Source organism: Hyla sarda, chromosome 4 (genome assembly GCF_029499605.1).
Source record: "Hyla sarda isolate aHylSar1 chromosome 4, aHylSar1.hap1, whole genome shotgun sequence".
Lineage (NCBI taxonomy): Eukaryota > Metazoa > Chordata > Amphibia > Anura > Hylidae > Hyla > Hyla sarda.
In genome coordinates, this window is record NC_079192.1 from 45440757 (window position 1) to 45456578 (window position 15822).

At 45.3% G+C, this 15822-nt stretch overlaps 1 protein-coding gene across 1 annotated transcript in view; it reads left to right on the forward strand.

Annotated features, from left to right (window-relative positions):
• Nucleotides 1-13237, forward strand: part of LOC130367345 (adhesion G protein-coupled receptor E3-like) — a 32818-nt gene extending 19581 nt beyond the window's left edge. Inside the window, 7 exon segments of the mRNA XM_056569757.1 lie at nucleotides 514-749; nucleotides 1146-1206; nucleotides 1293-1384; nucleotides 11591-11678; nucleotides 11681-11764; nucleotides 11869-11955; nucleotides 13167-13237. Coding sequence (XP_056425732.1) covers nucleotides 514-749; nucleotides 1146-1206; nucleotides 1293-1384; nucleotides 11591-11678; nucleotides 11681-11764; nucleotides 11869-11955; nucleotides 13167-13172 — 654 coding nt within the window. The 3' untranslated portion in view covers nucleotides 13173-13237.
• The last annotated feature ends 2585 nt before the right edge of the window (nucleotides 13238-15822 follow it).

A 15822-nucleotide genomic window follows, 5' to 3' on the forward strand; every position in this document is an offset into this window, starting at 1 on the left:
CCCCCCCAGGGCAAGTATTAGCGAGTGTGAGAGTGATAACACCAAAACAGCTGCTCCCCATTCACACCTGAGGCCTTGCAACACTAATGAGTCACAAGACACTGGAGAGGGAGAATGGCTAATTGGGCCCAGTTTGGACATTTACTCTTAGGGGTGTACTCACTTATGTTGTCAAGGTTTAGACATTAATGGCTAAGTGTTGTGTTATTTTGAGGGAGAGACAACATTATACACTGTTATGCAAACTGTACATTCACTACTTTACATTGTAGCAGAGGTAATTTCTTCAGTGTAGTCACAGGAAAAGATTAACAAAAATGTGAGTTACTGTATATCAATCTATTGGCCCATTTTGCTCTAAAACATTCTGCCTTCAGTGTGGATTATATTTTAACATGACTGGTTCCTGTTAAAGTTCTTACACACACTTGGTGAAGAGTTTGTCACTAAATTTAACCATATCATAGCCTGATGTAACCCTTCACTATCTTGTCCTTACTGTCTGTATTTCAGACCCTCTGCTCAGTGATTGCCGGCAGCCTACATTTCATCTTCCTCTGTGCATTCTGCTGGATGTCTCTGGAAAGCATCCTTCTCTTCTTGACTGTCCGAAACCTGCAAGCTGTAAATTATATGAACTCTCAACGCTCTTATTTCCCATATGTCTGTCTGACTGGGTTTGGAATCCCTGTCATCCTTATGGTTATTTCAGATTCAGTATATCCAGATCTCTACGGCGAGAAGACACAGTAAGTTGCAGCTGTAAATATGGAAAATTATAGGTTTAACAAAGTCCTCCTGGACATCAATGGGTAGGAAAATACGCCGCTTTAAAATGCAGCATCTATGACCCTACCCTAAATACCTCTCCAGTGATGGGAACTAATCAGGCAATAACTGAGACCTGAAAAGCCCCAAGTGCCAACCAAATCTATCTAAGATATCTATCAGCTTCTGTATGAGGTAAGGGACATCACTAGTCCAAGCTCAGGAGCCCAAGATGGTCTTAGTCAAACCTTCCACTGACAGCCCTGCTAGTGAATGCCTCCGAGCTTCCATCTCACCTAATTTCCCTTCCTATTCAAGAAAAGAAAGATGAATTAATGACCATTTGAACTTTTTGCCTCTTCTCTTTTTTCCTATAGTTGCTGGCTCAAAGTTAGTCACATCTGGAATTTCCTTGGTCCGGTCTGCATGTTTATCTCTGTGAGTAGAAAGTTTTATCCTCGGAAACCCTCCATCCTGTTATATCTCAGCAACTCATTTACCATTGTCTTTGATTCTCGTGTTAGGTGAATTTCATTCTCTTGGTCCTCACATTCTGGCTCCTCAAAAAGAAGTTGGCATCTCTAAACTCTAATGTCTCCACCCTAAAACATACCCGGTGAGCCCAAGATAGAAAAACTTTGTTGGATGTCAGTCCGTAGTCATTAGAGTACATTGAAGCTTCACTCTTGATTAAGTGGGTCTCCTTTTCTTCCCAAATCCTATTATCGCAAAGGCCCAGATTTATCAAACTGTGTGAGAGAGAAAAAAAATGGAGGGACTTTTCCACAACAACCAATTACAGCTCAGCTAATGAGCTCTGGTAAAGTAATAGCTGAGCTGTGATTGGTTTCTATCAAAAAATCACTCTAATTTTCCTTTCACACATTTCGACAAATCTGGGCCAAAGTGTCTACTGCTCCGACACCCTGCAATCATCTGTAATCTGTGGAAAAACCTGGTAATGAAAGTTCAATCTCCATTCAAATCAATGGATTGTCTGTGTAACACCGGACTGGACATGTCCTCTAGGGTGAGACATACTCTATTCTGTATATATTTATTACACCATTATAATATATTATTTTTTTTTTTTTTGCTGTTAACAGACCAGTTATTCTCCCAGTATGTTTAGTCCACAATGTTGTTCTGCAGTGAAAAATCAGTGTAGCTCATTAATGCGAGGCTTCGTATACCCATATCTATATAACTGTGGACAGCATTGTGCTATAGAGCAATGTGCAGGTTCAGTAATCAGTGTATTGTTACCCCAATTTGATTCTTATTAACCCCTTAAGGACGCAGCCCTTTTTCACCTTAAGGACTGAGCCCTTTTTCGCAATTATGACCACCGTCACTTTACGAATTAATAACGCGAAAACGCTTTTACCGAATATTCTGATTCTGATTATTCGGCGTTAATTGCATCCTTTTTTGGTGAAAAATCCCAAAATTTCATGAAAATTTTGAAAATTTAGCATTTTTCTAACTTTGAAGCTCTCTGCTTGTAAGGAAAATGGATATTCCAAAAATTTTTAATTTTTCTTCACAAACACAATATGTCCACTTTATGTTGGCATCATAAAATGGACATACTTTTGCTTTTTGAAAAAATTAGAGGGCTTCAAAGTAGAGCAGCAATTTTCAAAAATGTCATGAAAATTGCTAAATCTGAAGGGACAGATGTTACAGAACTACAACTCCCAGCATGCCTGGGCAGTCGAGGCATGCTGAGAGTTGTAGTTTGGCAACATCTGGAGGGCTACTGTTTGGGCACCACTGTAACAGTGGTCTCCAAACTGTGACCCTCCAGATGTTGCAAAACTACAACTCCCAGCATGCCCAGACAGCCTTTGGCTGTCTGGGCATGCTGGGAGTCGCAGTTTGGCCCCCCTAGTGGTTGCCACAGTAAAGATCGATTTACTTTCAATTCCCCCCTCCCCCCCACTGTCGATTCCCTACCTGAGCAAAGATCCAGCAGACTCCAGCGAAGATCCCAGGTCCCCAGGCATCTTCTCCTGCAGGTACGGCCTCCATCTTCTTCCCAAAGCCCCTCGACATCCAGGGGCGGGCAGAACGGGGGTTGCCATGGCAACCCCCTGTCCTGCGCTGCCATTGGTCAGAACTCCGTTCTGAGTAATGGCAGGGGATAGGAGGAGATCGCAGCTTTGCGACCTCACTCCTATCCTTTAGGCTGATCGGGGCTGTTGCTGACAGAAAATCGCATGTCTGGGTGCATGCCAGGGTGCCTGCTGAATGATTTCAGCAGGCATCCGACTCCGGTCCCCAACTGGCTAGCGGTGGGGACCGGATTTCCCACGGGCGTATGGATACGCCCTCGGTCCTTAAGGACTCGGAATGAAGGGTGTATCCGTATGCCCTGTGTCCTGAAGAGGTTAAAGGGGTTCTCCAGCGTTTGAAAACAGAGGGGAAATCATCAAGCTGTTTAGAGACTTTTTTCAGCCTAAAATTGTTGCACCAAAAGTCCCATGTGCGACATTAGCTATTGAACATTTCTGAAAGTGAACCACCATTTGCAGTGCTTTAGACTAGTTCATGCAGCGGGCACTGATTCATTATGTGTGACTTTTCTCTGAAAGTCTCAAAAAAGTTGCAGCGCCATGATTTAAAACACAAACTCACATCATGTCACTTCAGCCCTGGAAAGCAGTCTAAACAAGTATCATGGGCGTCTGTACCATGGGGGACAGGTGAAACACATTCCCCCAATGAACTGACACGGTGTTGGTCCTCTGATGCCCCCACCCTCAATTTTACCCACAGGATAATTTAGAATAACGGGCGGCAGGGGGAGGATGATGATGCCAAACAGGCAAGTGAGGCAACCTGTTTCCATTGCCTGACGCTTGGCTGCTTAGTTTATTTGCAGTGCCGCACGCTGATGGAGCAGGTGGAAAAATAGGAGGATTCTGAGGTAATGTTCCTGTATGCCAAATTCATCAAATGGTTTGTTCTTTGGGCACCTTTTCACATCTATAATAGCACATATACTAGTAAAATATTGATGAATGCCCCTCATAATTCCCTAGCTACATTATTGGGGATTAGAGTTTGATTGTGGAGGGTCCCACCGCTGAGACCTTCATGATCTCAAAAATGGCGCCTGAATCTCTTTCCCTGTGGGGGCACCGGAGACTGCTGAGTACAGCGCTCATGCATCTCCAGTGCTCCCATAGAGAGTAATAGTAGTTAGATATCGGAAGTAGAGCGTGCACTCCCTGGCGGTGTATTTCGAATCAATGTATTATTCAATGGTGTAGGTGCACACCTGATGGGCTGGTGGAAGTAAATGCAGTGGCCCTCAGACAATTACGCTGACACCTGCGGGGTGCATACAATAGAGTGAGGCATCATAGAATTCACAACAACAAAGGAGAAGTGTGCACTCACCGCAGGGAACGTCAGGCTGTACCGGAGTCCGGGTCACGAGCAGCAGGTTACTGGAGACGCATCACGGGGAGCGCTCAGAGGCGATGCCGGCCTTTCGCACGATAAAGCGTGCTTCTTCCGGCCTCTACTTCACGTCATCGCGCTGCATCTTTTATCTGTGAGTAGTTACCAAAGGGACGTGTAAACCATACGGGACAGTAAGTGGGAAGGGACAAAAGAGTGAGGGCAAACTCAAAAAAGTGAGAAGTGCTAATGGAATATATCCTGTTAATTAAACAGGCAGCCCAGCAATAGTTAGTATGGTTGAAAAAAGACATACGTCCATCAAGTCCAACCAGGACCTTTACTAAAGGTAAAGAACAGAAAAAGTGTATATTGATGCTTGATTAATATGTAATAATATAATTTATCAAGGATATACAAATGATGTATAATAGAAACTACTTAAGGAAGGGGGAGAGATCTAGACGATCATTAAGGCCTGCTGCGCCCTGCGCATCACAATGTAAAATCCACTTTGTAAATCGCATTGTAAAAGTAGATTTTTAAGGTCTCCTCCTGATTTTGGCAGGTAGACTTTCTGGAGGGCTCCAAACATTAGTACTCCTATGTCGTTATTATGGTGTTGAGCTAGATGTTCTGCTATTCTGGGGGAACCATGTCCTTTTTTAAGGGAATAGAGGTGTTCCCTAAAACGGACCTTAAGTTGTCGTTCGGTTTTCCCTATATAAAACCTGGAAGCATAGACAAATAAGGTAGTATACCACATATGTGCTTTTGCAAGTTAGCATCTGGGGTACATGGTGAGTTACCCCACCTAAAGAAAGGACTTTCACGCACGTATTGTGGTGACAATAGCGGCAATTTGTAATTACCTTGCAACGGGGAGGCATTGAGCCAGGTTCCTGTCCTTCCAATGTCAGTAGGGGGAGTTTTGTTGGAAAGTAAACGGAGGTGGTCGGAAATCGTTTTATACTTCCTGTAGGATATGAGGGGGGCATTTTGGCTGCTTGCCTAAGATCTGGATCATTTCTGTTACGCCGAGCGCTCCGGGTCCCCGCTCCTCCCCGGAGCGCTCACGGCGTCTCTCTCCCTGCAGCGCCCCGGTCAGTCCCGCTGACCGGGAGCGCTGCACTGACATGGCCGTCGGGGATGCGATTCGCACAGCGGGACGCGCCCGCTCGCGAATCGCATCCCAAGTCACTTACCCGTCCCGGTCCCCTGCTGTCATGTGCTGGCGCGCGCGGCTCCGCTCTCTAGGGCGCGCGCGCGCCAGCTCTCTGAGACTTAAAGGGCCAGTGCATCAATGATTGGTGCCTGGCCCAATTAGCTTAATTGGCTTCCACCTGCTCCCTGGCTATATCACATCACTTCCCCTGCACTCCCTTGCCGGATCTTGTTGCCTTGTGCCAGTGAAAGCGTTTAGTGTTGTCCAAAGCCTGTGTTACCTGAACTCCTGCTATCCACCTTGACTACGAACCTTGCCGCCTGCCCCGACCTTCTGCTACGTCTGACCTTGCCTCTGCCTAGTCCTTCTGTCCCACGCCTTCTCAGCAGTCAGCGAGGTTGAGCCGTTGCTAGTGGATACGACCTGGTTGCTACTGCCGCAGCAAGACCATCCCGCTTTGCGGCGGGCTCTGGTGAACACCAGTAGCCTCTTAGAACCGGTCCACGCCAATCCCTCGCTGACACAGTGGATCCACAACCTGTAAGCCGAATCGTGACAGTAGATCCGGCCATGGATCCCGCTGAGGTGCCGCTGCCAAGTCTCGCTGACCTTACCACGGTGGTCGCTCAGCAATCGCAGCAAATTGCCCAACAAGGACAGCAGCTGTCGCAGTTGACCGCCACGTTACAGCAACTTCTGCCTCTGCTACAGCAGCAACCATCTCCTCCGCCAGCTCCTGCACCTCCTCCGCAGCGAGTGGCCGCTCCTAGCCTCCGCTTGTCCCTGCCGGACAAATTTGATGGGGACTCTAGACTCTGCCGTGGATTTCTGTCTCAATGTTCCCTGCATTTGGAGATGTTGTCGGACTTGTTTCCTACAGAACGGTCTAAGGTGGCATTCGTAGTGAGCCTTCTTTCAGGAAAGGCCTTGTCTTGGGCCACACCGCTCTGGGACAGCAATGATCCTGCCACAGCCACAGTCCAGTCCTTCTTCGCTGAAGTCCATAGTGTCTTCGAGGAACCAGCCCGAGCTTCTTCTGCTGAGACTGCCCTGCTGAACCTGGTCCAGGGTAATTCTTCAGTGGGCGAGTACGCCATCCAATTTCGTACTCTTGCTTCCGAATTATCATGGAATAACGAGGCTCTCTGCGCGACCTTTAAAAAAGGCCTATCCAGTAGCATCAAGGATGTGCTGGCCGCACGAGAGATTCCTGCCAACCTGCAGGAACTTATCCATTTGGCCACCCGCATTGACATGCGTTTTTCTGAGAGACATCAGGAGCTCCGCCAGGAAAAAGACTTAGATCTCTGGGCACCTCTCCCACAGCATCCTTTGCAATCTACGCCTGGGCCTCCCGCCGAGGAGGCCATGCAAGTGGATCGGTCTCGCCTGACCCAGGAAGAGAGGAATCGCCGTAGGGAAGAAAATCTTTGTCTGTACTGTGCCAGTACCGAGCATTTCTTGGTGGATTGCCCTATTCGTCCTCCACGTCTGGGAAAGGCACGCACGCACCCAGCTCACGTGGGTGTGGCATCTCTTGGTTCAAAGTCTGCTTCTCCACGTCTCACGGTGCCCGTGCGGATTTCTCCTTCAGCCAACTCCTCCCTCTCAGCCGTGGCCTGCTTGGACTCTGGTGCCTCTGGGAATTTCATTTTGGATTCTTTGGTGAATAAATTCTGCATCCCGGTGACCCGTCTCGTCAAGCCGCTCTACATTTCCGCGGTCAACGGAGTTAGATTGGATTGCACCGTGCGTTACCGCACAAAACCCCTCTTAATGTGCATTGGACCCCACCACGAAAGGATTGAATTTTTCGTCCTTCCCAACTGCACCTCTGAGGTCCTCCTCGGTCTGCCATGGCTCCAGCTTCATTCTCCCACCCTTGACTGGACCACCGGGGAGATCAAGAACTGGGACTCTGCTTGCCACAAGAAATGCCTCTCCCCCCCTCCCAGTCCCGTCAGGCAAGCCTCAGTGCCTCCTCATGGCCCCCGTCCTGGTGTCACCCTGCCCCGTGCCAAGCTTCACCCTCTGCCCTCCCTCCCCATTCCCACTCCTGCTGTACGGCCTGCCTTTGAGGAAACCCTTCAATCACTCCCGGTGTCCTCATCCCATGGGAAGCAGTTACCAGACAAAGAAAGGGGGAGACCTAAGGGGGGGGGTACTGTTACGCCGAACGCTCCGGGTCCCCGCTCCTCCCCGGAGCGCTCACGGCGTCTCTCTCCCTGCAGCGCCCCGGTCAGTCCCGCTGACTGGGAGCGCTGCACTGACATGGCCGTCGGGGATGCGATTCGCACAGCGGGACGCGCCCGCTCGCGAATCGCATCCCAAGTCACTTACCCGTCCCGGTCCCCTGCTGTCATGTGCTGGCGCGCGCGGCTCCGCTCTCTAGGGCGCGCGCGCGCCAGCTCTCTGAGACTTAAAGGGCCAGTGCACCAATGATTGGTGCCTGGCCCAATTAGCTTAATTGGCTTCCACCTGCTCCCTGGCTATATCACATCACTTCCCCTGCACTCCCTTGCCGGATCTTGTTGCCTTGTGCCAGTGAAAGCGTTTAGTGTTGTCCAAAGCCTGTGTTACCTGAACTCCTGCTATCCACCTTGACTACGAACCTTGCCGCCTGCCCCGACCTTCTGCTACGTCTGACCTTGCCTCTGCCTAGTCCTTCTGTCCCACGCCTTCTCAGCAGTCAGCGAGGTTGAGCCGTTGCTAGTGGATACGACCTGGTTGCTACTGCCGCAGCAAGACCATCCCGCTTTGCGGCGGGCTCTGGTGAACACCAGTAGCCTCTTAGAACCGGTCCACCAGCACGGTCCACGCCAATCCCTCGCTGACACAGTGGATCCACAACCTGTAAGCCGAATCGTGACAATTTCCTAGGATATGCCAGTTTTTCCGCACTGTATTATTGATGATATCATTCATCTGTGAATTTTTAAAGGACAAACGGAATCTCCTATTCTTAATAGTTGGGCTTTTCTTCCTATAGGACAGCAGCTCATTCCTATCCATACCGTCTACCCTCTCACGTGCTGTGTTCAGCAGATGCTGAGGATATCCTCTATCCGTCAGTCTCCTCTCCAAGTCATTTGCTTGGTCCTGATTGGTAGAGGGATTGCTGTTGAGCCTCTTAAGGTGTATGAATTGGCTTAGCGGTAATCCGCGCTTGGTGTGCATAGGGTGAGAGCTTGAGTAATGCAACAAACTATTTTTAGAGATGTTTTTTCTATATCCTTGTGTGATTAGACCCTCTGGTGTGACGATAATTTTCATGTCGAGGAATTCTAGTTGTTCCCTACTAATCACGCTGGTAAATTTCATGTTCATATCATTGATAGTGTTTAGGTAATCAACAAACTCAGCGAATCTTTCCTCTGATCCTTCCCAAATGATGAGTACATCGTCAACATATCTTCTAAAGGCCTTAATATTAGAGACATATGGGTCACAGGTGGAGAAAATGTATTTGTACTCGAATACAGCCCATAGAGAGTACATGAAGGGGGTTTGTCATCTCTGCTTCATGCACAGGATGACTCAGGTGCCATTCCAGAGATCCCAGGGGACAGAACCCCCACACACACACATACACACACAATCAGAAACATATCCCCTATCCTTTGGAGAGGGGATACATATTTTACATGCTGGAGTGGCTGTTTGTTATCTTAGGTTATTGTTAGGAGATCCCATCACTTTATGATTGTGAGTGTCTGACCGCTGAGATATCCACTGACTATGAGAGGGGCCATAGAACTGGTGTAGCACCCACATTTGATATGGTATTCATAGGATAGAAGCACAGAAAAAGGGTAATTAGAGGGGAAGGTAGTGTTTAAAGGGACCCGGTCACCTCCAAAACTCCACTGGAACTAAAGTTGCAAGTAAATACAGTAAAAAACACAGATTACAAATCTGTAATTCTTGTCTTAATTTTTTATCCTCACTTGCATTTGCCCACTTTAAGCCTACTGTCATGATTAGATATTGCGTGCCGTAGGCAGGGAAGAGCGAGCTCTATGCAGACCATGAACCTATTTACCTGCCTACTTGTATAGCCACCCAAAAACGGTGGATCTACAACCGGACAACAGTCCATACACTAACTAAAGTGCAGGGGCGTCATGGTCAAAACAATAAACAAGAACTGTACAAGGTCGGGGACACACAATTCAGGAAACCAGAATACTAAATAACGTCAGGAAAGCAAAGTAGTAAACATATATCAGGGAAACATGGCAGTAGGTATATAGAGGGGCATTCATCAATATTTTACTAGTATATGTGCAATTATAGATGTGAAAAGTCACCTAAGAATACACCTTCCTGCACCAGCACTGGAAATAAACTAAGAAGCCAAGTGTCAGGCAATGGAAACAGGCTGCCTCACTTGCCTGTTTGGCCTCATCGTCCTCCCTCTGCCGCCCCTTATCCTAAATTATCCTACAGGTACAATTGAGGGTGGGGGGGTCATCAAAGGACCAACACTGCGTCAGTTCATTGGGGGGGGGGGGGGATGTGTTCCACCTGTCCTCCACGGTACAGATGCTGCGACTTCTTTAAGACTTTTTTGGGACTTTCAGAGAAAAGTCGTACATAATGAATCAGTGCCCACTGCATAAAACTAGTCTAAAGCACTGCAAATGGTGGCTCACTTTCACATATGATCAATAGCTAATATCGCTTTTGATGCGACAATTTTAGACTATAAAAAAGTTTCTAAACAGCTTGATGAATTCCCCTCCTAGCTTACAGACAACAGCCTAGAAACCAGACCAAGATAAACAGCAGATATGATAACATGAACAGAAAGTACAGGATAACTTGAAGTATAATGGCGAGAGACAAAAGCAGGAATGCAGGGAATGAAAAAGGTTAAACTTAAATCAGACACTATATATGGATACAAGGATGCATAAGAACCAATTCACACTAGACAAAATACAAAAACACACAAAGACCCAAAGATCTGAACACTAACCAAGATCAGGATACAAAAAAAACTACTTCACACTAGAAACAAAAAAACAAACTGACTCCTATGTTAGGGAAACAGCAAAGCTCAGAAACGGACCTAACCAATAGGAGGAACCGGATAAGCTACAAAACCAAGAGGGACACAAAATACCAGACCATGTAGACTTCTACATTTGCAGGCTTACATCAGGGGAGTGCAAGTGAGTAGAAAGATAAAAAAATTATAGATTTGGAATCAATGTCTTTTAATCTATACACTGATAACTTTAGTTTCGAGGGGGATTAATGGTAATATAATCTCTTTGAAGGGGTACTCTGGTGGAAAACATTTTTGTTTTAAATCAACTGGTGCCAGAATGTTAAACAGATCTGTAAATTACTTCTATTATAAAATGTTTACCCTTCCAGTACTTATTAGCAGTGGAAATTCTTTTTTTTTTCTCTTTTTTTTCTTTTTTGTCTTGTCCACAGTGCTCTCTGCTGACACCTGATGACCGTATCAGGAACTGTCCAGAGCAGTAGAAAATCCCTATAGCAAGCCTATGCTGCTCTGGACAGTTCCTGACACGGACAGAGGTGTCAGCAGAGAGCACTGTGGACAAGACAAAAAAGAAATTCTAAAAGAAAATAATTTTCTCTGTGGCATACAGCTGCTAATAAGTACTGAAAGGAATAAGATTTTTAAATAGAAGTAAATTACAAATCTGTTTAACTTTCTGGCACCAGTTATTTAAAAAAAACAAAAAAGTTTTCCACCGGAGTCTATATAAGAAGGGAATGTAATGTGGTTTGGCGAAATTAAAGGGGTTATCCAGGAAAAAACTTTTTTTATATATCAACTGGCTCCAGAAAGTTAAACAGATTTGGAAATTACTTCTATTAAAAAATCTTAATCCTTTCAGTACTTATGAGCTTCTGAAGTTAAGGTTGTTCTTTTCTGTTTAAGTGCTCTCTTATGACACGTGTCACGGGAAACGCCCAAATTAGAAGCAAATCCCCATAGCAAACCTCTTCTAAACTGGGCTGTTCGCGAGACACGTGTCATCAGAGAGCACTTAGACAGAAAAGAACAACCTTAACTTCAGAAGCTCATAAGTACTGAAAGGATTAAGATTTTTTAATAGAAGTCATTTACAAATCTGTTTAACTTTCTGGAGCCAGTTGATATATAAAAAAACAATTTTTTCCTGGATAACCCCTTTAAGGATAATTGGTGTTTAATTAGAAAAAACAGGAAATATAATAATTTAAACCTTACTTTCCCCGCAGCCTACTGACATTCAAGGCCTTGTCCCAGCTCTTCATACTTGGCTGTACATGGATTATCGGCCTCTTTCAGTTCGGATCTGGTTCCATTGTTGAGTTGTGTCTTACATCTTCACCATCTGCAACAGTCTCCAAGGAGTGTACATCTTCATTGTACATTGTCTGCTAAACAAACAGGTCATGTGACTTTAATCGCCCATTATTTTCACTGTTTCACCAATATGATTCTTGGAGTCTTGTCTCCCTCAAAAGATTCTCAAAATGACTACCTTTACTTATAGGTACAGAAAGAATACAGCATATTATTCCAGCGGTTTTATTCTATGTCAGATAACGTGTCTGGTAGTACCACGCGCAGTCTAAAACCAGTAAGTCTTCGCATTTTGTCTAATATTCTACTCTCTGCTGAGGTATAATAGGAGCATTTAGAGCTGGGTCATCATAGTACCAATGCCTTGTGAAAATCCTAAAAATCCTTTAAAGTGTCCCTGTTATATTGTAAAAAAAAAAAAAATTGACATGTCATGCAGACATGTCAAAATTCTAGATCAGTTGGAGTCTCGGTGCTGAGACCCCCACCAATTCCTAAATATAGCCAACTCCTTGGTAGAAGTGCTTTAATTGGAGATTTCCCTAGTCCTATGACGGAAAATATGGATTTTAAGACAGGAGACGAACATTATGCATATGGTAAAGTCTCCGGTCTTGTAAAATTCTAACTATATACAGTGGTCCCTCAACATATGATGGTAAGCCGTTCCAAATGGACCATCGTTTGTTGAAACCATCGTATGTTGAGGGATCCGTGCAATGTAAAGTATAGGACAGTGATCTGCAACCTGCGGACCTCCAGATGTTGCAAAACTACAACACCCAGCATGCCCGGACAGCCAACGGCTGTCCGGGTATGCTGGGAGTTGTAGCTTTGCAACATCTGGAGGTCCGCAGGTTGAAGACTACTGGTATTGGAGGTTATACTCAGGTGTCCCCGCCGCTCCAGATCGTCACCGCTCGTCACCGCTGCCCTGGATGTTGCCTTCCATCGCTGTCACCGTGTCCCCGAGGTGTCCCCAATGCTCCGGCAAGGCCTCTGCTTCCCCGACATCCTCGCCGCCATCACGTCGCTACGCACGCCGCTCCTATTGGATGACGGGACGGCGTGCGCAGCGACGTGATGACGACGATGGAGAGCGTCGACGATGCAGCGGATCCCGAAGAGAACGCGCCGGAGCCCCGAGGACAGGTAAGTGATCGTCAGCGGAGCACACGGGGCACCGTAAACGGCTATCCGGTGGAAGCTGAAGCAGTCTGCGCTGCCGGATAGCCGTTTATTCGATGGCCCCGACATACAAAAGCATCGTATGTTGATGCTGCCTTCATCATACGCTGGCCTCTGAGAGGCCATTGTATGTTGAAATGATCATATGTCGGGGCCATCGTAGGTCGGCGGGTCACTGTATATGTTCCAGACTCGTAAAATGATATTTAAATATTTATTTTTGTTTTTGTCCTCCTAAATTAAAAAATCCCTAGACTATATGGCAGTGTGTTTTCCTCTTACATCAAGTTTTTATTCTAGTATTAGTTGGTGTTATAAAAGAACTGAGTTTGTAGAGGAGCAGAGCTGAGAAGCTTGATCAGATTAGGGAAACATGGTCAACAGTCCAGGTGAGACACAGGAGGACAGTGAGGTATGAAAGGACCAGCCAGAGGCAGTCAGAAACTGTTGCAGGATAGAAAGATGTCCTTAGCTTATAGCAAAGCAGGGGAGCTGAGCTTACTGGACTCCAATCAGTACCATACTGGGAAGGACACACCTTATTTACAAGGGGATGGTAACACCCAGTTGTCAATTTATTCATACATTTTTAAGAGTTTTAAAGGGGTAATCTGCCCAAAGGATAGGGGATAAGAAGTTTGCGAGAAGATTGTGAGGGGTCCCAGTGGCTGGTCCCCCCATGCGATCAGACATATTATCAGACATATTATCCCCTATCCTTTGGGATTTTCAGAGCATGGGGGATCCCAGTGGCCGGACCTCCTTCGGATAGGGGATAGGATGTCCATGGGCGGACTACCTCTTTAACCCCTTAAGGACGCAGGACGTAAATGTACGTCCTGGTGAGGTGGTACTTAACGCACCAGGACGTACATTTACGTCCTGTGCATAACCGCGGGCATCGGAGCGATGCCCGTGTCATGCGCGGCTGATCCCGGCTGCTGATCGCAGCCAGGGACCCGCCGGCAATGGCCGACGCCCGCGTTCTCGCGGGCGTCCGCCATTAACCCCTCAGGTGCCGGGATCAATACAGATCCCGGCATCTGCGGCAGTGCGCGATTTGAATGAATGATCGGATCGCCCGCAGCGCTGCTGCGGGGATCCGATCAATCATAACGCCGCACGGAGGTCCCCTCTCCTTCCTCCGTCCGGCTCCCGGCGTCTCCTGCTCTGGTCTGTGATCGAGCAGACCAGAGCAGAAGATGACCGATAATACTGATCTGTTCTATGTCCTATACCATAGAACAGATCAGTATTAGCAATCATGGTATTGCTATGAATAGTCCCCTATGGGGACTATTCAAGTGTAAAAAAAAATGTAAAAAAATGTAAAAGTAAAAGTAAAAAAAAAGTGAAAAATCCCCTCCCCCAATAAAAAAGTAAAACGTCCGTTTTTTCCTATTTTACCCCCAAAAAGTGTAAAAAATATTTTTATAGACATATTTGGTATTGCCGCGTGCGTAAATGTCCGATCTATTAAAATAAAATGTTAATGATCCCGTACGGTGAATGGCGTGAACGAAAAAAAAAAGTCCAAAATTCCTACTTTTTTAATACATTTTATTTAAAAAAATTATAAAAAATGTATTAAAAGCTTTTTATATGCAAATGTGGTATCAAAAAAAAGTACAGATCATGGCGCAAAAAATGAGCCCCCATACCGCCGCTTATACGGAAAAATAAAAAAGTTAGAGGTCATCAAAATAAAGAGATTATAAACGTACTAATTTGGTTAAAAAGTTTGTGATTTTTTTTAAGCGCAACAATAATATAAAAGTATGTAATAATGGGTATCATTTTAATTGTATTGACCCTCAGAATAAAGAACACACGTCATTTTTACCATAAATTGTACGGCGTGAAAACGAAACCTTCCAAAATTAGCAAAATTGCGTTTTTCGTTTTAATTTCCCCACAAAAATAGTGTTTTTTGGTTGCGCCATACATTTTATGATATAATGAGTGATGTCATTACAAAGGACAACTGTTTGCGCAAAAAACAAGCCCTCATACTAGTCTGTGGATGAAAATATAAAAGAGTTATGATTTTTAGAAGGCGAGGAGGAATAGATGAAAACGTAAAAATTTAATTGTCTGAGTCCTTAAGGCCAAAATGGGCTGAGTCCTTAAGAGGTTAAGTAAAGATGTCCTGGAATTTTTGTTTCATGTGGGAATAACTAAATCAGATATGATCCAATTTTTTTAAAACACAAATTGTTACATTTCCTAAGTTCAGTATCAACTTCAAGAGAGACCCCACTAGCCTATGATACATTTTGTTATTACTAATATATTCCTAAAGTTATCCAGATCAGCCAGTAATGCATTGTGACACATTTACAGAGTCAAATCTCAGACAGAGACATCAAAAGAAGATGTCTGGACGGCGTGAAGAAGCAAAAATGCTGAAAACTAATGGACTCCTTAATGTTTCTGCCCTGCACACATTCACATCACCCAATATAAATAATATAAAGGCATTACGGCATCTAGAACACAGTAGCGCCTTCCTGAGGACATGAAGAGCAGTTAATCCAGTTGACATCAAGTGGGTGAAGACAGTCAAGCTTAATTATTTTGAGGCCCACCCTCCATCTATTCAAAATATATGTATTCACATCTACATGCTCTATAATCCTTATTATCACTGTACACACAGCACATATCCACAGTAAAATCTAAAGGCTTATTTGTGAATCATTCAATAAAAAATAGTTAAGAAACAATTCACCTCCAGATGGGGTTGTCTTCTGCTGGACCTTTGAAGTCATTGAAGAAGACTTATTAAGGACTTCAGAGCCTTTTTGTCATAGGATTGATGCAATTTTGTCACAACTGCAGCTTTTTTTGTGACTTTTTACCGTAAGCATCGTAAAAGCATTTCTGTTGAAATCTCTACATGGACTTTTTTTTTCCCCATTTTTGCTTTGCATTAACCCCTTAAGGACCCAGCCAA